The sequence below is a fragment of the Diadema antillarum genome, unplaced genomic scaffold (assembly GCF_040938485.1).
Source record: "Diadema antillarum isolate AM-2024a unplaced genomic scaffold, OU_Dant_1.0 seq00000821_RagTag, whole genome shotgun sequence".
NCBI lineage: Eukaryota > Metazoa > Echinodermata > Echinoidea > Diadematoida > Diadematidae > Diadema > Diadema antillarum.
Window position 1 is genome coordinate 2,932,975 of NW_027271698.1, and position 24,861 is coordinate 2,957,835.

Genomic DNA, 24,861 nt, shown 5'->3' on the forward strand with positions numbered 1-24,861 from the left:
AACCCTTGGCTATCAATTATGTTCAATGGAGCACTTTAAAAGTTCGAGAGACTTTTTGAGGCAAGGAAGGTATATCACGTAATCGATCATGAGGAGAGATGTAGACACACGTGGAGTGCAATGAGCACTGCAGGTGCAGGTGCACAGGACGGTACCACGACATACTGGCTACTTAGTACCAGGCAAGCTACGCAGCTGCACCGCTCCGTCCGCGAGCGCGAGCGGCGGACCGGCACGGATAGCGCTGATGGCGTGTGGTGTACGTTGTGCAGGTGGAAGAAGTGTCGGTGGAGTTTAGTGTGAGCGAGACCTCCGTTAGCTTTCTCAGAGGACCCAGCGCCCAATTTCATGATGAGTAATTTACGGCTATTTAATTACTAAATTAATTGTTTCTACAGCAGCAGCTGGGAATGCCGTGAAACTTAGCCGAAAAAGTTTTTGCCAAAGTATCGTAAACTCGCAAGCCGCCCTGCTACTCGGGTCAACTCAGCAGCTCAGCATCTCACCTCAGCACTAACCCACAAGGCCAAGGGGGCGGGGACCACTTAGCGCTATCGCTCTGCTAATAACTAAGTGCCCTTGTTGGGTGGCTGGCGGAGTGCGGTTGCGCGAGAGTACGAGTGTGGGCCGCGTCAGACAAAAATAGTCAAAGAACAACTCATCAGTTTCTTGCAGTATGTTCCTCCGTAACATGAGGATTGCTGTTGTGCCACCAAGGAAAATGTCTTCTAATAGTATCACCTCCGATCAACTGAGTAAATTTGCCGATTTTGGAAAGAAGATCGTCTGCATTGGTAGAAATTACGCGTGAGTATTTAGTACATCATCAGGCAAATGCAAAGTTCAAATATTTGGTCCCACACACGAAGATCTGTGTACTGTGAGCTTCGGTGATGAGATACAGAGATAATTTCATTTGATTTAGATCTAGAATAGAATCTAGATCTAAGATCAGCATCACCCAACAACATGTCTCATATCTGCTTCCTACTTTGTTTGGTAACACCCACTATACGCGGGTTTGCGTTGTATTCAGGTGTAGTTTAGATTAGATTTGTTGATGAGCAGCAAAGAAATGATGAGCAGGACGGGGCCGGGGGGCGTATTTTTTATTTACACGCAAGCCTGTGGCTTTTGGCAATCAAATTCAATAAAACCGCTCGTAAAACGTCTATGCTTACTCCGCTCGGGTTGTGTGCACAGATATTCTGTGGTTGTGTGTTGCGAAGAGTTCTGTGAGTATTTCTGTGGTCTCGCGACGATTCGATTCGTACACGTTCATCAGTGAGTGTGTGCACGCGCTGTGAAAGTTTTGCTCGCCGTGGTAGACCCTCATCCAATAATTACTAGTAGTACGTATAAATACGTATAAAAACGGGTGAGAGTGCGAAAAACAACACAATACAAAACAAAACAAAAAATCTGACAAGAAGGAGGAGGGGGGGGGGGGGGGGGAGAGAATCATAAGGAAAGAGATAAAAAAGCAATGAATATTCTGTGATATCTCATCAATCATGCACAACAGGAATCAATATTATTGCGGGTTCCATGGAAGACCACAACTTTATTGGTGTATGATGGGGATGTGTAGGCCCCTAATGGGCTACCTGCAGTGACCAAAGATTATATAGTTAACGCTTATATATATATATATATAATATATATATATATATAGTAGAGCAGATAAGCCGAAAAATTGTGCAAAATTTGACTAAAGCATGAAACTTTCACCAGTGTTTGATAGTACATGTTATAAGATTCATTTTAAGATCGGGAGGTAAGTCTGAATTGACCTATGATGACCTCCAAAGGTCAATGACCTCAAAATTTGATAAAAATTGATATTTTGCGTCATTAATTAATGTTAAATATGGTAATGATGTACTAAAGACTCATTTTTCTTACAGTGGAATTGTCTTCATGCTCCATAGAACCCTGACAGGTTTACCTTTGACCTCTGATGACCTGCAGAGGTCAATGACCTCAAAATATCAGAATATTGATATTTTGTCATTGATTAATGATAAACACGGCAATGATGTACTAAAACCTTTTTTTTAAACAGTGGAATTGCCTCAATGTTCCGCAGATCCTTGACAGGTTTTTAGCTTTGACCTCTAATGACCTCCAGAGGTCAATGACCTCTAATGACCTCCAGAGGTCAATGACCTCAAATTATCAGAATTTTGATATTTGGTGCAATTGGTTGATGATAAACATGATAACGATGTCCTAAACATTCATTTGTGTTACAACTGAATCGTTTCTTATTCCTCAGATCAAGGGAAATTATTTACACGTCTCTGCCTTTGACCGCTGAGGATTGTGACAGGTCAATGACCTCAAAATATCAAAATACAAACGGTATTGATATTTGATGTATATTCAATGGTTAACTGTATACCTGGTGTGCAATTATGCATTATGCTATTAGCATTTATGCTACAAGAAGTGTCTTCTCATCCCACAGAACATTGGCCATTACGGTACCCTATGTATATCCAACTTTGACCTCCAAGGACAATGTGAGGTCAGACTTTTAGAATATCAAAATTTGTGTAGGATTGCAAATATTGATGTTTGGCTTCATTGGTTTAATCCTGAATGTTTAATCATGTACAAATCACGCCTTGACGTTATAATCAAAGTATATGTATGCATATTCCACAAAGCATTGGTTCATAGTAACAGGTCTCAGGAATGTGAGCGGTCAATTACTTCAGAAATGAAGCTTACGTGCCTTCATCAGTGATGGCAGTGACCTCAAATATAATATTTATGTTTGGGTTAGTTATGCAGACTAGCTTGCATGAAATTATGTGCAACATATTTACATTATCCAATTTGCACTGGACAAAATTTGTACGCTTAAACATGGAAGGTGGGGAGAGGAGTACCATATTTTGGGTTGATGCTTAATAGTTTGTGAACAGGCATTATGGCAAACTAAGTCCCTTGAACTGGATGAACGGGGTGACAGATGCTAACTAGAAAACAACAGGCCCACCTCATCAGGTGTACGTCACAAGCCAAACAACCCGAGTCGTACAGCACATGAGTTACGCAGCCCACGAGTCATACATCCCGTGACCTAAACACTAGATGAACAAGGTCAATGAGCTCGACATCAAATATAGTAGGCCCACAAGCTGTGCGGTCCGCGAACTCGACACGACGAAAACAAGGCCCATGAGGTTAATATATGTATTACATCAGAAAGCTTAATCTATTCAGTGTAGGTCTTGTGGACCTCCCCCTCCCCCCATGTGTCGGACCCTTATGGGCCTGGTTTGCCTATACTATAAGCAGGGCTCGACACTAACGGTGGCCCGGTGGCCCGGGGCCACCAAAAACGCACATCGGGCCACCAAAATTTCAGAAATGAAGACTTTGGTGGCCTGATCGCGCCACCAAAAAATGTCGGATGTTTGCCTTTGGGCCACCAAAAATAAAAGTTAGTGTGGAGCCCTGCTATAAGTGTCAAGCTCATGGGCAATGCTACCTAGTTTCGAGCTGGCGGGTCTGTGTAGGTCAGTGTCAAGCTCGTGGGCTGTATGGTTCCGATGAATAACTCATGGTCCTGGAGCATATAAGTGACGTCATGGACCATTTGGAAAGTGACATACTGTGAGGCATAACATGCATTCCACATGAAGCAACCCTGTGTCTTGCAACTTGCTATTGTCATCCAATTAAGTTTGGGTCATTACGTCAGGCAATTTTGGGCATTTTTTAATGACCTCTTTAGGTACCCTCAATTCAAAATAGGAGTGGAACTACTATTTACTCTAAGTGTCTTCTTTATGCTCGATACTCCTTAACACTTGGGCCTGGCCAAGAGTTGTGTCCCCATGCCCAAATATTGCTTGTTTCCAATATGCCGCCATCCGGTTTGCATCCAATGTGTGAATCAGGGTACCCTGACAGCGGGTAATATCACCTGCATGATCCGGTTAAGACTCTCTGCCAGCAAGTGATGATTCAGTGTAACCTGCTGAAATTGGTCTAGATCTATACCCTTGATCTCTTTCAAGACAGGGCAGCATCTGCGTCTTCAGTGAAGCACGCGATCGGCACACAGGATCTCCTCCACGACTTAACTGGATAGACATCCTGAGGTCAGCCCAGCGTTCTTATAGGTGCACAGCCACTGTATGCGATCAGTCATCAGAGTCTTCCAGTGGCAATATCTAAACAGTTTGGGTGAAGGCAACCTTGTCTCTATGATGAGTGCATTGCACATAGAGTACAGGATGCACGAGATGATATAGTAGAGCGCTTAAGCCCTCAAAATCATGAGAATTGTGCAAAATTTGACTAAAGCATGAAACTTTCACCAGTGTTAGTACATACCATGAGATTCATTTTAAGATCGGGAGATAAGTCTGCTTTGACCTCTGATGACCTCCAGAGGTCAATGAACTTCAAATATCAGAATATTGATGTTTGAAGGCATTTGTGAAAGATAGGCCTAGACGTTGGTTACGCTGCACTAAATATGCATTTGTACTACAATTCTTCTGATTCCACAGGGCATTGACAGGTTTCTACCTTTGACCTCTGATGACCTTTAGAGGTCAATGACCTCAAAATACCATAATAGTGATCTGTGGTGGCATTAGTTAATGATAAACATGATTAAGATGTGCAAAACAAGCTATCTGTTTTACAATGAAACTGTCTTCATATTCCAAAGAGCAAAGACAGGTTTCTACCTCTGACCTCTGGAGACCTTTAGAGGTCAATGACCTCAAAATATCATAATATTGATCTGTGGTGGCATTAGTTAATGATAAACATGGTTAAGATGTACAAAACAAGCATATCTGTTTTACAAGAAATTGTCTTCATATTCCAAAGAGCACAGACAGGGCTCTACCTTTGACCTCTGGTGATCTTTAGAGGATGTACAAAACAAACACAATTGTAGCCCAGATGGCTACTAGCACATGTTTATAATAAAGGATAAAATAGAATAGAATAGAATAGGATAGAGAGTAAAAGAAAACAGATCACTGCAGTCGTTTTCCTAGACACCCTGTGACACCAATATGCTAAGTATTTTCCTCTTCTTGGAGTTTTTAAAACCGTTTACTAGTATCTTCCTTCCAGCTGTTCCCTTTTTTTCAAACCCCCCTCTTCCAAGAAAATTCTATGGTGAAAGGAATTCATGAGTTTGACATTGGCTACTTTCCCCGCTAGTGGTCAGCACTCTCCATCCCCAAAGCCCCGCGCCAAATTACGGGGAATAACGTGATGACGTGTTTTTGCCCTCTGATCCCCAAACATAAATGACCCTCTGAGCTGGAAGGTGGCCCTCCTGCCAGAATGTATCCCTCTATTCTAGCATTTATTGTTGAGTGGAGTGGGTCAAACAGGAACTCCAAAGACAAATTCAGGGACAACGACCCAGAACAACGATGACGTTGGTTGTCATAAGGACACTAATATCCATTTGGTTTGTCATTTTAATATACAAGAAACAATAAAGTCTTTACCAGTGGTTACAGAGAAGAAGTGAATGAAGAAACTAAAAGACAGTGGGCGAATTAATCAGAAATTGAGATGAATCATTAGAAAATTGAATTCTCACAGAAACGAATAGGAGGAGCAAATTGAACATTTTGACCAATAAGGAATTAATTTCTAGTGAACACCACACCCCAATATAAGATTGAGCCAATGAAATTCTTTAGAGAAAGGAAGTTTGTTAGTAAATTAGTTATAAAAAACATGTCTGAGCCGAGAAATCAGTTAGAGTGGCAAGCACAATGGGAGCGGCTTCACACTATATAGTGAAGCAAAGGCTGCAGAGCATTTTGGAACTTTGAGGAACTTTGAGAATAGTTGGAGACCACAGAGATAAAGACAGGAGTTCCCCTTCCTTGGTACATCATGCCCCCTCCAAGTCAATCAACTAATCTTTATCGACGCTGTGAATGTGATGAGGATCTGACTGTCGTAACTGAATCGGCGAGCAGCAGCACATGAGGAGAAACTGTGCGTCACGATAAGACAAAACTTTGGTTTACGCCAATTTGGAGTGCAATTACAAACTCCAAAGAGTCAACTGGTGTCATCGGAGATGTTGAAGCGCCCTGTTAGACTGATACAAAGTGGACAGTGATGGTGACGAAGAGCCTAATGAGAGCGCGACAGCATACCACTCAACGGACGGCCCAGCCGCACTGACGAGATCGACAATGACATACAGACGAGGACCTCATTCGTCGACCGTACCGATGTCCAGATAAGTGACCACACCCACTAGCATCATTTCTCCCTACTAACTAAATCCCTCCATTTCCCATAGAATAAGACGGTATATGAAATGGTCTCAAAAGCCGTAAAGACGTTCCTAAGTGATGAGTGGAATGCTAAACTAAGTTGTGAGGAAAGAAACTTGTTTGTGAAGAAGTTTTTTGTTTCAGACCTACAGGAAGGCAGGTCGTTGGAATAAATATGCCGTTAGTAGCATTGGTGTTATCCATGTAAATTTTATCATTCTAACGCATTTTGCATTTGGTGTTGTGGAACAATATTTAGTTTCTTCTACTTTTGGAATTTTGGTGATGATTGGTGTCTATGTGAGTATTTAACCCCCGACCAGTACAGAGAGAAGGTGACAGACCAATCCAATATCTATCCGCCTCTGTACAATAATTGGTCGCCGGCTTGGAGAAAGTAGTAAGGAGTTTTAGGGAACTTACACAATAATGACATTGTCTTCATATATTCCAAAGAGCACAGGCAGGTTTCTACCTTTGACCTCTGATGACCTCGACAGTTTAATGACCTCAAATTATCAGAATATTGATGTTTGACATCATGATTAATGGTAAACATGATGATGTTCTATAGAGAGCATTGGATGGTCCTATTTATTAATCTGGTCTGGTGCATACTGAAAACGGAAAAAGCATAATTAAAAAATCGACCATTGACCCTTGCCAAAAACGCTGCCCCGGAGCCCTACCCCACCCCCACACTTAAAACAACACACACACACACACACACACACACACACACACACACACACACAATTCCGCCGCCCCACTTAAGGTGTACTCTTTAGGAAAATTGAACATGAAATTGTAAAGTGCACATCACCATGTCCCCGGTGAAGAAATATTAATTGCACTGTATAATGCTCTCGCAGATCTGTCAAACCTGTACCGCCCCACCCTGGCAAAAGGCAGCAAGTGACAAATGCGATTTATTTCTTATAAATGAACAAAATAATATTGCGCTGGCGATTCCAATGACATATCTCACAGGATTGATTTCCAAGCCATATTTTTTTTCCAGGAAAATATCACTAAATCGGATTTGAGCAATTTGTCGAACCCTCCCCCCCCCCCCCACTAAAGTAGGACAGTACGTGTATATATATATATATATATATATATATATAGATAGATATATGTAGATAAGAGAGTAATCATTTAAGAGGAATTACTTTAATTTACGTTTGAAGACATTTCAAGAGATGTAGTCTGATTTGTTAAGGGGCAAATCATTCTAATGTTTGCAGTCTTGTAAACATACTTGTATCTTTAGCGAAAACTGTTCGAGTACGTGGACGGTGATAAGTAGGCCCCTATGAATCACTCTGTAGAGTAAATCATATATGAACCAAATGGTTTCTTTTGAACATGTGTTGTGTTGAAAAGTTCTTGGTAATTCTTTTCCAGGCAAAATGTATAAATTACATGAAAATTCCGATTTAAAAGCATGTGATGGGAAATGTAAACAGTATGTGCGAATGCTTCTATGTTTCCTGCTAAACTTATTTGTTCGTGGGGAAAAGAAAAGAAAAGAAGAGAGAAGTCTCGCTCTACCACGTCTACATACCACAACGTCTACGGATATCTTTGTTTCACATTGTTAGTGGGGAAAAGAAAAGAAAAGAGAAGTCTCGCTTCATGAGAGATGTGCAGATCCCCCTCTACACCACAACGCCTACGAATGTCTAGGCTGAAGGTGGGTTTGATTGTCTTATAGGGCCTATAGAGCACCAACAGTAAGTGCAGATTAATTGGCACGCTATCTTTTGAATAGAAACAATACTTTGTTTCACACAAGATGATAGCAGAAAGACAACTGATAATCATCCGCTCATGTGAAATCAAGCAGAACTTTTTTCAAAACATTTCAAGAGGCATCTTGGTGAGTTACAGTCTGTTACACATGCCAATATAATGTGAAAAACAAATTGAAGGCCACCTGCAATAGGCCACCTGCAATACATCCTCGCATTTTCCGACATCACAAAAACTTTGATCAACACGTTCCATATGTACCCGTGATGGAGAGGGAAAATAATAAACAACAACATTGCAAGATTGGTGCATTTCTGCCAAGACAACAGACGGGAACTGATTCCACGTAAAATACATAAACATGTATTTTGATTTTCCCATGCATTTTTCCCATATCATTACACACAATCATTATACACGTATACTTGATATGGTGTTCAGCTCACTATGTGCAGACTGAGCACGACCCGATAATTCAGAACCTCTGCCTGAGAAAGGATTGTAGCCTATCCCGCGAATCAAAAAGAAGCTTTCTTATATATATATATATATATATATATATATATATATATATATATAAAGATATATATAGTCTAGGTCTAAACATGTTGCGAATTCACGTATTGGCTGTGTGAGGAGGGGGGGGGGGGTGGACTGAAGATCGATGAAGCCAATCCTGCCTACCGCCACCCCCCCCCCCCCCCATATTGAAACGCATATCGACCAATAGGCCTACACATGACGAGTAATGTATAATGTAACAATTTTCGATCTCCGTTGATTGGTGATTGAAATATTAACAGGAAAGATTGAAGGGAAAAGGAGTGGAGAAGAAGCGCATGGATGGAAAGCTTGAAGGGAGAGTAGTTGAAAGTTATGGAATAGGCTATAAAAAATGGTACATGTACATGCATAAGAGTTGTGAAATAACATGATCGCTTGAATCTATCCATATGTACATGTATTTATTTCTCAGCCCCCAACCCCCTCTGTTATATCTGTTGCTATTAAAGGCCCCTAAGTTTATCTTCAGACTGATGGTATATTATTTTGTTTCTCAAACCTGCCCCTCTTTTCTTCATATATACTACTTTCAAAGACTCACTCTGCATATTAATTTTCCGACCTCTCTCGACTTCCTCCTTTTTCAAATGCATATGACTCGTGTATTTTTTCCCTTCCTCGATCACTGCTTGAATTATCACACAATTTATTTGTTTCTCATACTCTCTCTGTCTCTCCCCCTTCTCTCTTTCTCATTTTAAAACTTTACAATGTTTGTTTACAAGACCAATTTCTATAACTCTCTACATTGATCAGTTTGTCTAGAAACATGTACAGTCACGTGCAAATATGTACGAAGGAAAATTACACAACTATTGCAGGAATTCATTATGCATTTTATTCACTTCTTTATGTTCAAGCACTTTTTTTTCATGAAGATATACTGAGTATACAAATGTAATCTGATCCTCCAATATCCAAGAAGTATTGTAATACAAACTAGAACTATCACTCAATGTTGTACTTTAACACTAACATCTCAAGTAAAATGCTCAAAACCTGAGTAAGTAAATAAATCAACAATTTCTATGATTTTCATTAAAGATACTGTTACCATGGCAACACAATGTTTGACATTAAGAAAAAATGAAGTTTGCACAGCTCTATATCATAGCTGTCACATGTGCCAAATTTCAAGTCAAATGCTCAAAAACTGAGGGGGTTAAGTTAATTCACAATATCATTGTATGATTTTCATTTAAAATAAAACTATGCTGTCACCATATTGTGTCGAGCCCATCAATGTCAACAATATTCGACCACTAATGTGGCTGTCGTATCTTTAAGCTATATATGCTTATTTGACGGCAGTCTTCTGCATTTACACTCCCGATCTTGTGCCATAATTCAGTGAGATCATTTATTCCAAATGGTTCCCAATCGACGTGTTCTCTTACTCTTTTCTTTAATCTGTTCACGTACAATGTATATCTCAGTTTCATATTCGAATGTACACACTGTATGTTCCATTCTCTTGTAAACAACAAGAAATGACTATTTCATTTTTGTAAAATATGATCGATGCAGAAAATTCCTAATTAATTCAAATTTATATCGTGTAATGTCATAACAATCACTTATGTCATAAGACGTAGACGACAAATTTCATAACGACCGCTAATGTCATAACACTTCGACGACAAAGTTCATAACGACCGCTAATGTCATTACACGTCGACGACAAATGTCATAATGACCACTAATGTCATACCATGTCGAAGACAAATGTCAAAAATTTCCATTTTTATTGCAAATGTCATAACACGATGTGTTACACGACCACAAATGTTAATGGCAAAACCAATGCTGTATTACAGGGGCGGATCACGGAATTCCATAAAGGCGAAGCGCCTTTGCAAAAGTAAAGACTGCCGCACCCACTCCTTTCTTCTCTTTCTTTTTTCGTGTAAACAAAAGAAATAAGAGGAAAATAATAAGGGGAGGGGGTTGCGCCAGCCTTTCATTTTGAAAAGGTGTCTCCCCTTTACGGAATTCCTGGATCCGCCCATGAAATGCAAGCAATGAGTTTGACATAATTATTTTGTGGATGACGCAATCGCCGGTTGAGAGGGGGCGCACCCCCTTTGATGAACCTTTCTGTTTTTGTTAAAACAACAGAAATAAAAAGAAAAAAATAGGGGGTTGCGCCAGCTTGTATAGTTTTGAAAAGTCGCCTCCCTGTAATGCAAGCATTGGGTTTTGCCATTAACCTGTGGCTGACGCAGTCGCTGATCTAAAGGGGGCGAGGCGCCCCTCCCCGTCTCTATTTTTGATAAAATCAAAAAAGGGAGGAGGTTGCGCCAACCTTTGATTTTGTAAAGGTGCCTCCCCTTTACGGAATTCCTGGATCCTCCCCTGTGACGCATTATGACATTTGCAGTAAATTTGGAAATTCTGACATTTGTGGTCGACGCGTTATGGCATTTGTGGTTAATTCGATTTTGACATTTGTCGTCGACGTGTTATGACATTTGCAGTAAAAACAGAAATTTTGACATTTGTCGTCGACGTGTTATGATATTTGTGGTTAGTCCGACTTTGATATTTTGTCCAATGTTATGACATTACGTGGTCATTATGACATTTCTCGTCGACGTGTTATGACATTTGTGGCTAATCCGACTTTGATATTTGTCCGATGTTATGACATTTGTGGTCATTATGACGTTTGTCGTCGACGTGTTAAGACATTAGTGGTCGTTATGACATTTGTCGTCGACATGTTATAACATTTGCAGTAAAAATTGATATTTTGACATTTTTGTCGTCGACGTGTTATGACATTATGTTGTGGTCAATCCGATTTTGACATTCATCGTCGACATGTTAAGACATTATAGTGGTCATTATGACATTTGTCGTCGACTTGTCGTGACATTAGTGGTCGTTATGACATTTGTCGTCGACGTCTTATGACATATAGTGGTTGTTATGACATTACACGATCCAAATTTACATTGATTTATTAGGAATTTTCTGCATCGATCATATATTACAAAAATGAAATAGTCATTTCTTGTTGTTTACAAGAGAATGGAACGTACAGTGTGTACATTCGAATATAAAACTGAGATAATTATACATGTACGTGTACAGATTAACGAAAAGAGTAAGAGAACACGTCGATTGGGAACCATTCGGAATATGATCTCACTGAATTATGGCACAAGATCGGGAGTGTAAATGCAGAAGACTGTCGTCAAATAAGCATATAGCTTAAAGATACGACAGCCATTAGTGGTCGAATATTATTGACATTAGTGCATGGGCTCGACACAATATGGTGACAGCATAATTTTATTTTGAATAAAAATCATACAATAATATGTGAATTAACTTAACTCCGTCAGTTTTTGAGCATTTGACTTGAAATTTGGCACATGTGACAGCTATGATAGAGTTGGGCAAACTTCATTTTTTTTCTTAATGTCAAACATTGTGTTGCCATGGTAACAGTATTTTTAATGAAAATCATAGAAATTGTTGATTTATTTACTTACTCACTCAGGTTTTGAGCACTTTACTTGAGATGTGGCAAATGTCAGTAACTGTGTTAGTACAACATTGAGTGATAGTTCTAGTTTGTATATATTACAATACTTCTTGGATATTGGAGGATCAGATTCCATCTGTATACTCAGTATACCTTCATGAAAAAAAAGTGCTTGAACATAAAGAAGTGAATAAAATGCATAATGAATTCCTGCAATAGTGGTGTAATTTTCCTTCATGCATATTTGCACTGACTTAACATGTTTCTAGACAAACTGATCAATGTAGAGAGTAGAAAGTGGTCTTGTAAACAAACATTGTAAAGTTTTAAAATGAGAAAGAGAGAAGGGGAGAGACAGAGAGAGTATGAGAAACAAATAAATTGTATGATAATTCAAGCAGTGATCGAGGAAGGGAAAATATACACGAGTCATTTATGCATTTGAAAAAGGAGGAAGTCGAGAGAGGTCGGAAAATTAATATGCAGGGTGAGTCTTTGAAAGTAGTATGAAGAAAAAGAGGAGCAGGTTTGAGAAGCAGAATAATATACCATCAGTATGAAGATGAATTTAGGGGCCTTTAATAGCAACAGATATAACAGAGGGGTTGGAGGCTGAGAAATAAATACACGTACATACAATGTATATAGATTTAAGCGATCATGTTATTTCACAACTTTCTGATACATGTACATATACCATTGTATAGCCTATTCCATAACTTTCAACTACTCTCCCTTCAAGCTTTCCATCCATGCGCTTCTTCTCCACTCCTTTTCCCTTCAATCTTTCCTGTCAATATTTCAATCACCAATCAACGGAGATCGAAAATTGTTACATTATTACATTATACATTACTCGTCATGTGTAGGCATATTGGTCGATATGTGTTTCAATATCGGTGGGGGGGGGGGGGGGGGGGAGGGGTCGGGCAGGATTGGCTTCACCTTCAGTCCCCCACCCCCCACATATATTGTAGCCAATACGTGAATTCGCAACATGTTTGGACTTATAGACTATACACTGTATAATCTTTGGTGCACTGTAGCCCATGAAGAGCCAGCCTATACTCATCCCCATCATACACCAATAAAGTTGTGGTCTTCCATGGAACCCGCAATAATAATATTGATCACTGTTGTGCATGAATGATGATTGATGAGATATCACAGAATATTCATTGCTTTTTTTATCTCTTTCCTTATGATTCTCTCCCCCCCCCCCCCCCCTCCTTCTTGTCAGATTTTTTTTCGTATTGTGTTGTTTTTCGCACTCTCACCCGTTTTTACACGTATTTATACGTACTACTAGTAATTGGATGCAGGTCTACCACGGCAAGCAAAACTTTCACAGCGCGTGCACTGATGAACGTGTACGAATCGAAACGTCGCGAGCGGAGGGTACTAGTACCACAGAAATACTCACAGAACTCTTCGCAACACACAACCCGAGCGGAGTAAGCATAGACGCATCAGGAGCGGTTTCATTGAATTTAATTGCCAAACGCCACAGGCTTGCGTGTAAATAAAAAATACGCGGCCGGCGTCAAGAAACTTTTTTTTTTCCTTGTTTTTTTCGCTTGTTGAGATGCATCTAGCACACAAGTATCTCCATGAATTTGATGTATAGATTACCACAAATCCAACTGTAGAGGAGTTGATGTCATGGCCTTGTCTCCCACTTTACAGAAATTACACACAATGTCACAAATCTTTAGTCAGACTTTACCAATTTCTCTTTTGATGTGATATAAAATGAAAACATGAGTCCTTTGCATCAGTTGTTACATTTGCAATGAGACTGGAAAGGGTTTTAGTCTGTGTAAGAAAAATGTTATTATTTGTATAGTATTTGTGCATCAGCCAATAATTAATGGGAGTTACAGAGTTCCCTTGTCACAAAAAACAAAAACAAAAACAAAACATGGTTGAAACAACATTTTGTAACGAATTAAAAATTCAGGTCCCAAAGTTTTTTTTACTAACATCTACTGTGCAAAATTCCCTGTGAATATGAAATCTCATAAAGAAAACTGCCAGTCATGAGGTCTTTCTTAAAACAAGAGTCGCCTGTAGTATAGGAACAGACAAAAAGTGATCTTATTCAAATGAAAGGGGAATTCCAGGCCAGTTGAAAGGTCATCTGGAAAGAGAGAGTAAAATTCTATAAGCACAACAATGAAAATTTGATCAAAATTAGGGATGTTATGAAGTTGTGAAACTTCGCTAATATTTGCAATGTTGTTCTTGCGCAAAAATTTGCAATAATTAAGTAGTTTTTTTCTGCTGTGAAATTGTAAAATATAATGTCATTTTTAGCTGAGTAACTTCAGAATAATGATCAATCAGATATGAACTAGCAGATGTATGAACTATAGTCTGAAAATTCCAAGATTTAGTGTACAGACTATGTATGTGGCAAATTGTGAGGGGATGACATCAAGTCATTGCATATAATTTTTGTATTCATATTTACTTCATGAAGTGTTTTGTGAATATTAGCAAAACTTCACAATTTCATATCTTCCTTAAGTTTTAGCTGATTTTGGTCAAATTTCACAGTTGTGCTTATAAGATTTCACTCTTTCTTATCAGACTAAATTTTAACAAGACAGGAATTCCCATTTAATGTATTCTGGCATTGATTTGTGTTTATTGCAACTGATTGACTAATTGCCCTTCATCAACGTAAATAATCACTGATTATTCAGTGATTTAGTAGTAGTACTGATAAATCATTGGCATGGGCAACCCGAGTATGCATGCCCATGATTTTCTTTCATGATTAATTACATAAACACTGAAAGATATGTGCTTAATAACGTTGATGGGCAATTTGTCAATCAGTTGCAAAGAAGTGATCTTTCTAGAGCCTGTGAGCTTCACGAGTATTGCTTAATGAGTGCTTACTAATAGTGCATATGGTCAATTCCACTTATTGATGTGGCATAGGGTGTTTGATATGCTCATTTATTTGATATCATGTTTCTTTAGATCTTATTCTCTCTGTTTACATCAGCCACATGGTCTTTGTCACTCCTTACATAATAGTACTTGTATTTTTGGTCCCCATGTGTAACTATTACAGAGAGCATGCTGCTGAACTTGGTAATGTGGTTCCCACAAAACCTCTGATCTTCATCAAACCAACTTCATCATATCTGAAGGAAGGTCAAGGAAAGATTAAGGTATGATATTGCCCGTACTTCAACTGTAGTACTGTACTTGCAAAAGTGGTCATTAACAAGTTGATTAATGACATGATGAAAGCCAGGTCTGATATACATGTATATCTTTTATCTCCTATGGCAACCAGGAATGACATCTCAAAGCGTTTTGTATCCAGTGTAAAAGGTGCTATAAAAATATCAAGTATCGTTATAATCAGTGTTTAATTATTTGAAGTAGTACATTTTGTATGTGTCTGTAGGGTCAGCCATAGATTTCAAATGGCAAATAATTGTAATTGCATGCCATACCCCAAAATCCAGGAAACGATTACCTAGGCTCATTTCAGCTGTTTTAATGTGTTTTAGTTTTATGTATTGAACACTTGAGCTCTGACTATTTATCTATAACGATTATAGGCATGGAGGTCTTCCTTTGTATTATGAATCTGAGCAAGGAGCTATGATAGCTCCTTGATCTGAGTAAACTACATTTTGTCACTGTGAAAATACAATGTATTAGGAATTGAGATTTCATCCATGCACAGAGTAAGTGGGATTCTTTTATATATATATTTTTTTTTCAGTGGAACTGCACGAAACATAAAGATTAATAAAACATAGTATATGACAGATCCCCCAAAACATAAATACATGCACCATCACGTATATGTAAAAGTCACTGATTATTTGATTTGTCTACACAGTTGCCACCAGACGCCACAGAGCTACACCATGAAGTTGAACTCGGAGTGGTGATTGGACGAGCTGGAGACCACATCCCAGAATCCACTGCCATGGACCACATTGGGGGATACACTCTGGCCCTTGACATGACCGACAGGAAACTACAGAGCGCCCTCAAGGGCAAAGGTCATCCATGGGCTCTTGCCAAAGGCTTTGACACCGCATGCCCTGTGGGTGGATTTGTGGACAAGGCTGCAATCAGTGACCTCGGCAATGTCCGGCTGTGGCTCAAAGTTAACGGAGAGATGAAACAGGACGGCTGCACCAAGGACATGATTTTCTCGGTGCCCCGCATCATCAGCTACATCAGCCAGTTCATGACTCTTGAGGCCGGGGACCTCATCCTCACAGGGACGCCCTCTGGTGTCGGGCCAGTGACAAGCAAGGATGTGCTTCAAGCGGGACTTGGGGATAATTTACTGCAGATGGAGTTCAGTGTGGCATGAATGATATGTGCCAGATATGAAACAAGAATTTATTGGAAAGAGAAAGTTATTTTAAAGGATAATTAGTAAGATCAAGGCTTTGGATCTGCGAAACTGCAAAGTCAAACCAGTATTAACAATACTAAGAGAGTATGAATGTTACTTAAAGTCATCCAGTAGAGTTTCTTATCAGTACCTTAGTGTAACTCAAATTGTCATACAATTTGACATGTATGTGCTGCAATCTTTTTAGTACACAAGAAAAGCACATGTGATGTGCCTTGAATTTGCTTGAAAGAAGAAAGTTATTCTGTATTGAAATTGTTCTAATGCAAAATATCCTTGATGATTGTGTCACAAATAGGAAATTTATGAAAAATCATTTTCTTAAGAACAGTGATATAAATAGGGACATTCCATGCACAACTACCTCCCTAGCCCAACTAAGTGAGGATGATTTATAAGGGGCATAAGTCTCTCCTTCCCATTGCTTTTTCAAATGCCTCAGCAGATGACTCACTGCCATTTATGAATCTGATGTTCTCTTTTAGATAGACAAATTTCCATTGCTGTCTACTCCGTACATCTGTCAACTTTTTCCTGAGTTCATTTTATTTTTTTGAGGAGTATGTTTAGTTTTATATATACTGGTAAAGGGAACCTCATTATAACAAGCTGACTGGTTCCAGTGAATTGTTCTCATTAAATTGGGGATTTTGTTATATCAGGGATAACAAAGAATGCTAAAGGAATGGGACCTGCAATTACCTTGTTATATCGGGTATTTCGCTACATTTTACCTTGTAATGAGGTTCCACTGTGCCTCATTTGATGCATCCTCTATTCTTATTACTGGTATTGTAAATGGAGAATATAAATTTGATAAATACCGACAGCCCCATGGCACCCAAACTGCCCCATATTACTAAACTGCTGTCTTTTGGAATCTACAGGTATGTGGTATGTGTGTACATTGTACATGTACTGCGCACCTGGCTTCCACAGTGCAGGAGGTGACCTTGTCTAATGCAGTCGCTGTGCAAACAGCTAAATTGTATGGTAGCACCTGATGTGTGAACTGGCTTATGCAATCAACCAAGTAAAATTCTGTTCGATTTTATTCAATATAAATGGATTTGGATTGTTTCTATTGAGAAAGGGGTCCCTGTCTGTATGTAACATACAGTAATATTTAATTTTATCATTTGACCACATGCACAGCAGTGTAGTTCTTGAATAATGTCACAGTGCTCAAGAAAGGAAAATACTTTTTTCCTGCCACCATATCTTAAAATCATTGGCTAGTGTTTGATGTATCGAGTAGAGATGCAGACTTGTTACCTGGGTATCTACTTGTGAGATGTGTGCACTTAAGTATTTTTGATACAATTTAGAGCAAATTGTTATCCATATTTAAATGTGATGCTCCCTGTAAGATTTGTACGCACATAACATACATGTACCATCTATTCTGCAGAGGCAAACAAGTATAGCTGAACTTCTTTGAAGAGAGAAGTGTCTGTTCAGAGAACATGAATGTGTTCTGTGCATTGCTCATTTTATGTGTAATTTTTAGTTGAGTATTGATGGCTGGTATGGAGCTTGACTTCACAGAAAATACATGTACAGGCATATACCTGTAAATTGATTAGCATTTGACTGTAGTCAACTTTTCACACAAATAATCTAGGAACCACTCCACGTTCAATCTTTACTCTCAGTCATAAAACAGTTAAACATCCAAAGTATACAATGTAGTATGTAGCCAGGAAATCCATTTTGTTTTTACAGATTTATTGCAAGAATTTATACAAGTTGTACATATAAATGCTTGTCTTCCACATTTCCATGCATACACAATGTCATTATGCCAATGTTTTATTCAGATGGCTTACATCTATGAATCAGACTTTCAAATAAATAATTCACACTTCCAAGAACTGTGACATCTGTTCAATGAAAATGATGTGTTCAGAACATTAATTGAAGTGGTCTGAGTCTGGTAGATTCATTCAGCTACAGAGATTGTACAGTCATCTTTAAAGTTGTCAAAAGTAAGCGGGGATCTGTCTAATATTGTGTCATAAGAGTGCCACTCCCTCTTGTTCAAGGTGAAAAAGAATGTGTAACTTTATGGACATTTATTTACACGTAACTTCAGGAAATCAATATCTATACCAAAGTTAGTTCATCAACAGACACATTTTACAAAAGTAGTATAGTAAAAGTGAAAAACAAAACAGCTGCTCAAGGCAATATGTAGCCCGTGATACTACACAAAAGGTCTGGTCAGTATTGTTGGCACTGAACAAGAAAAGAGTATGTTATAAATGTACCCAAAAAAATACTCGAGATTGTCTCTGTGACGGTCAAATTAACTATTCCACTTTCAACAGGTAATCATGCACATGAAAGTTCTAAAATATCTACCCAGCATGATGACTGAGACGATACCATTGTAAGTAGGTACACGTTTACAGATGTATATCAGAATTTATTGGTGCATCATACATCCTGTATGTGTGTATTTTTGATAGCATAAAGGTTACAAATGTGTTCATATATTCATAAGAGACGCACAGAATTTTATTAACCTTGTCACAAATCTTGATTGACTCATGATTTCATCAACTGAGACCCAGAAGGGCATGAACACTCAATTCATGTTGGTTACTAGGCCTCTCATTCCCATGAGCAACCTGACTGCATATAATATTATGGAATTTTGAGATGGCAGTCCGTAAAGAGTTAATTCTCATCTGCCAGTCAACCTCAGTCTACAGAGCACTCCTGTTATGATGAACATGGTTATAATGAACATTTATTACAATTCACTCCCATCACGGACACAGTTATAATGAAATTTCTGATACAATGAGTAGAAATTCAGGGCCAAAAATTATCATCTAGATATGTTTATACACTTTATTTGTTCGAATACAATGAAATTTTGATATAGCAAAAGGAAACTGCTAGTCCCAAGGATTTCACTATATTGAGAGACCTATATAGCAAAGTAAAAAAATTGGGTCCCAAAATTTACTTAATTATACTTGATATACATGTACTCGATTTCTTCAGCTATGACAAAATTTCCAAATAATGAAAGGAACATGCCAGTCTCAAGGACTTTGTAATAGCGGGAGTTACATGGATAAATACCTGGTACATTCCTCTGTATGAAATAGCAATTACTGACTGTGTGAGTAAACCATTCCATCACACTGTGCAAACCAACCCCAAATCTATAGATGTTCTTCAGCAGATGCCTTTAATTTCATGTACCAATAGTCAAACACTCATGGGGGGTTTCACTTGCTCCTCTGTTCCTTTGAATCATGGCATGTGTAATTAATTGTTTAGAAAACCTGACATTCGGGCTTTTCAAGTAACCACCATTATTACAGGGCACTTCCGTTATAACGAACACGGTTATAACGAAATTCCGGTTACAACGAAATAAAAATTTAGGCTGTAGCATTATCAGCTCTATGTTTTTTATTGTTGATTTAAACGAAATTTCAATATAATGAAAGAAAACTGCCAGTCCCAAGGACTTCGTTATAATGGGAGTCCATTGTAGTACATGTATTATTATTACAAACGTGGTATCCACTATGTTTACATGACGACAAGCTTGGCAAGAAATGGCACTGATCCTACAGAAATCCAAACTTCATTCAAATAGCACTCAAAGACCAGCTCATGACTTAAGGCACATGATTAATTATCCCTAGGATAATTTTGAATACACGATTAACATCCAAATAACAAACCAAGAATTCAAACTGCATGTATAATCTTGACTTACTTTTGTTCTAAAAGTAGTGTAATTTATAGAAATTATAGAAATGTCATGTCAATTTGTTACTATTCTCTCTGTCATACATACCATGTAGGCTTACAGCTATCAACAGCAGTACCTTCTTCTTGCATAGACCATTCAAGCTATTGCATCAATTGTGCCAAAGCCTTTTTGTTTGTTTTTTAAGATCTTGAAGAATACCTTCTAAGGCAAATTATGAACGACTTTGGACACATCAATGAAGGCTGTTAATTGCAATGTCTCAGCTCGGACCAAAGCTGATCAATGCAATCTTATGGACTTCAGTAGCCCTTTGTTCCTGATGTACACAGAGGCAACTGCACATGAAACAGTGCTTCTGTTGTGTATGAATTGTCTTTAAGCAGCACATCACGTTACGCGGAGACAGTTTATTTCACATACGCCTTGTACGAGTATTTCCAGGGATTGGGTTTGAGGTGGGGCTCCTTACTGGAGACCAACACTTGGGTGGGTGTGGCATAAGGCACCATTGGTGGCTGGTACATGTGGGTAGTGCTGGTGGGTACGTCAATGAGACCCTCCTCACGCTCTGGGAAGGTACGGGGGAACCGGCGGTGGGATGGAGGATGCCTGGTTGGCTTGCCTTCATATTCAGCCTGATAGTCAGTCTGGTAACACCTGTCTGGTGAGTTCCACGTCACAAAGTCCTTGGAGTTGTGCTGCCTCTTGGATCCATGCTCGAGGCGCTTTCCCAACCCCTGAAATCACATCAAAGATGAATTGTTCAAAACATATTGAAGATCTCTCTCGATATGATATTGGATTGTCCATTCTAAATGCAGCTGACTAATGAAAACCATTGGCTCATGATCATAAAATACAAAACTGTGTCTATTTGATAGATATCTAAGTACCACGGTTATGAATTAAGTAATGTACACTCTTTTGTCAATGTCGTAATTATGCTTTGATTTTGTTTTTTGTCCTGTAGTTTTCGGAGTACTGCAATTTGCTCTCTGGAAAAAATTTCGTGGATTCATCAGAAACATTACAATGTTGGGTTAATTCTTTTCAAGAAATATGAAGTTCTTTATCTGCTAAATCCACTCTATACAAACTTCCGCAATGTATGTAGCATATTACTGCTCAGCATGGACACTTTTTTACACGAGCAAAATTAATCGAATCAAAACACCAGTGCTTCATGGATAATGAAACTGCTTTGACTGATTTACTGGCCTTCATATGCAATACGTACTGCAAATTATAGTACCACCACAGTAGCCTTCAAAGGGCGAAGGGTGGCTGTTGAAGATGTTCTTTTGATTATGGCAATTGGCAGTACACTTCAAATAATGGATTATGGATTACAAAGCCTATATACACTTGATAAAATTGACACCATGTACATTGTACTGTGAATGGCAAATGTGTTCCAAGTCTTTATTTGGAATACTGCTAAGAATTTCTAGAAAAATTGATAATATGATATGAACTTACATGACCAAAGTAGACACCGTGGCTTTGGAAGGAATGCCTGTTGTCGTGCATGGAGAATGGATTGGAATGCAAGTAACTCCGCTGTGTGTGTGTGGGGGGGGGGGGGGGAGGGAAGATACAAAAACAGCAAATTAAGAGAATCATGATTTTATTACATTCACAAGATGGAGAAACCATGATGAAATCACAACCATCCACAGTAGAACTCCCATGATTTGTCTTTCCCCCATAAAGCTCATAACTCCAATTCATCAACAGGACAGATCCGAGCAACAGACAAGGTAAATGCTGTCCGACTGCAGCCAGTTTTGCACTCAACGACAATGAAAGAGATATTGTAGTCCTTTTAAGTTAACACTACAGAATTTCTAGGAACGAAATTACATGTATAAAGAATCCTTTGTGTCTCCACCTTATAGCTTCCTACTGTGCCTCGAGTATGCACATGTGCAAACCTCAAATATGCACAGATTGAATTTTCTGGTTTGTTGTCCCTACATGTATATGCCAGTGATAAAGAATCCTTACAAAAAATTTAATTTCTGTATCCAGATGGTGATCTGGATCACTACCAAAATGTACCTTTAATCATTTGTTTCTTGTATTATTACCAACGTTCTGTGCTAATTTCATCCAAATCCGATTACAACTTTTTGAGATATTTTTGAACAGACAGACTAATCAATGCCTGCAAAAAAAAAACCCAAAAAACACACAAACAAACAAACAAACAAAAATCCACATTTAATATAACCTCCTTGGTGGAGATATTAACCTTTGATGAATGATTTACCTCGGAAAGGTCATTGTAAGGCTGTGGAGGGGGTTGAGGTTTGTTTGAGACGTCCTCGTTGAACTTGGTACTCAGCATCAATCCCGTCGTCGTGGACGTGTCTCTCATTGAGGGCGCTGCTGACCAGCCTCTGGTTTGGAACTGGTTTGGGAAAATTTAACAAACAATTACATTTAATGTTTACTCTTCGTCGCAACTGTACTTGGTACATGTCGTCAATGACTTCTCTATTCGCTAGTTTAGGATCAATTGATAAGCAAATGTGACGGGCAGATTCAATAGACATTACAATTTTGAGGAAGAGACAGAAATATATTGAAAACATTTTAAGTCATAAGATTTACATAAAAATCAAAAGAAATATGAGGTTAATATTCTTTTTTTTATTCAAAAATTCACTTATCATACTGATAGCTAATACTTTCCAATGCATTTTTCCTACTAATTGATAATCTCGAACAAAACAGTTGATAGTTAAGCTCAATAAAGGTGCTATGAATTCACCTTACATTTAGCTAAAATGATTTGACAAATTGCAGTTTAAAGGGTGTGTACAGTTCTGGTCGAGGTGAGGATTTAGCTTTTAATGTTGTGTGAGATATTCAGAAACCACTCTATGAGATGTCAAAGAGCATGCAATTCTAAAGGGTATCAAAAGTTTATTTGATGAAAATCGGTTTTGAAATGGCTGAGACATCCAAAAACAAGGTGAAACAAAGATCCTAATAAAGTTGTGGCATGTCGCCTTTTATTATTAGCACTTTTTTGGATATCTCAGCCATTTGAAAACCAATTTTCATCAAATAAACGTTGAATCCTTCTTAAAATTACATGCTCTTTCATATTTCATAAGAGGTTTCTCATTATCTCACTTAGGAATGTAAAAAACATGAATCCCCACCTCAACCAGTACTGTACAGCCCCTGAAACAGAACCACCAATGTGTACTATTTCATTGAAAAGCATGAGTTTCATAAATCTAACTTGGTATAAGATAATTTATCAAATGGAAAATTAACAATCATGTTTCCTGAGTTGCTACCACAGTTGCTGCCATTATTGCAGCTTTGTGTAGTTGCAATTTTATTACGAATTGGGATCCTTGTGTACTTGGCTCCTTTTACCAATTCTTAAGTCCAGCACAGTAGGAAGTAATTCCATGTGTTACCTGTAGTCTTGCTTGGAATCCATTTATAATAGTTCATCTTAAATTTGGTGTCATGAGTGTAAAAACATCTACAGCTGTAGTATTTGAATTTTGCAAATAAAATGTCTTTTACATGGCTTTTCAAGTGTTCAGCATTTAAAACCTTTTTAAAAAGAATACTAGCTGTCAGATTTACGAATCTAGTGAGAATTTGCAATGTGTAAATTATTGGCATTGCATACATACCCAGATGCCATCTTCACTGGTGGAGGGGGCGTTTGCTCGTGACTTGGGCATGCTTGCAAGCACAGATCCTTCTGGCAACAAGTCAACAGGTGTTTTTTTTTTTTCTTCTTTTAAAAAGGTTGCTCAGTGATGCCAGAATAGCTGTAAAAAGTAGAATGATACAACATTTTCATTAGGTTGGATTTACATGAACATTAACCCCGTTGCAGGGTGCTGTAACACATGCTTTTTGGGGTCGCTGTTGCGTTTACATGAACATGTAGACACTACTTCATCTGTAAAACATTTATCATTTAAAATATCAGTTCGAACAAAGTTACAAAGACATAAAGGCCCGAATTCACGAAGGTGGTACAAATGAAACCATGGTTTAAACCATGGACAAAAACCATGGAGCGCCAAGTGTCGCACGGAATATTTTGTTACGAAATTGGTCATTTCGTCGACAAAATGACCATTTCGTTAACGAAATTATAATTTCATGGACGAAATGTTTATGTAGTTGAAAAATGCTGTCATTTTGTTACAAAATAATCATTTCATCGATGAAAAGACTGATTCCGTAACGAAATATTCCGTGCGACACTTGGCGCTCCATGGTTTTTGTCCATGGTTTAAACCATGGTTTCATTTGTACCACCTTCGTGAATTCGGGCCAGAGAGTTCTGTAGTTCAAGTCCTGTTCTCACTTCTACAGCTAGAAAGATCCTCTGCTCTGGCTCTAGAGTAGTTCTGGATTTATAGTGTCTACTCACAATGAGTCACATATCATTGCCATGATGGAGTAGACCTGTCAAAAAAAAAAAAAAAATTACCATACGATGTAACGTTACAATGTACTTACGCAAAATATTCTCCAGTTGTTGCAGCCCAACGCAGAGGAAAGAATTATGAATGAGCCTAGACGTATCGTCTTCTTCCTGGTTAGTGACCGCAATCAACATGCTGATTAT

General features: G+C 38.5%; 2 protein-coding genes across 2 annotated transcripts; one reads left to right on the forward strand and one right to left on the reverse strand.

The window, feature by feature from the left end:
* The first annotated feature begins 604 nt into the window (after positions 1-604).
* LOC139739884 (oxaloacetate decarboxylase, mitochondrial-like) lies at positions 605-18,158 on the forward strand. Its single transcript, XM_071650487.1, has 3 exons — positions 605-807; positions 15,185-15,284; positions 15,971-18,158. The coding sequence occupies exons 1-3, from the start codon at positions 677-679 to the stop codon at positions 16,454-16,456; spliced, it is 717 nt and encodes a 238-aa protein (XP_071506588.1). The 5' UTR covers positions 605-676; the 3' UTR covers positions 16,457-18,158.
* Positions 18,159-20,605: 2,447 nt separating this feature from the next.
* LOC139739885 (testis-expressed protein 36-like) lies at positions 20,606-23,999 on the reverse strand. Its single transcript, XM_071650488.1, has 4 exons — positions 23,909-23,999; positions 22,516-22,656; positions 21,723-21,803; positions 20,606-20,980 (listed from the first exon to the last, which is right to left on the reverse strand). The coding sequence occupies exons 1-4, from the start codon at positions 23,957-23,959 to the stop codon at positions 20,651-20,653; spliced, it is 603 nt and encodes a 200-aa protein (XP_071506589.1). The 5' UTR covers positions 23,960-23,999; the 3' UTR covers positions 20,606-20,650.
* Between the last annotated feature and the right edge of the window lie 862 nt (positions 24,000-24,861).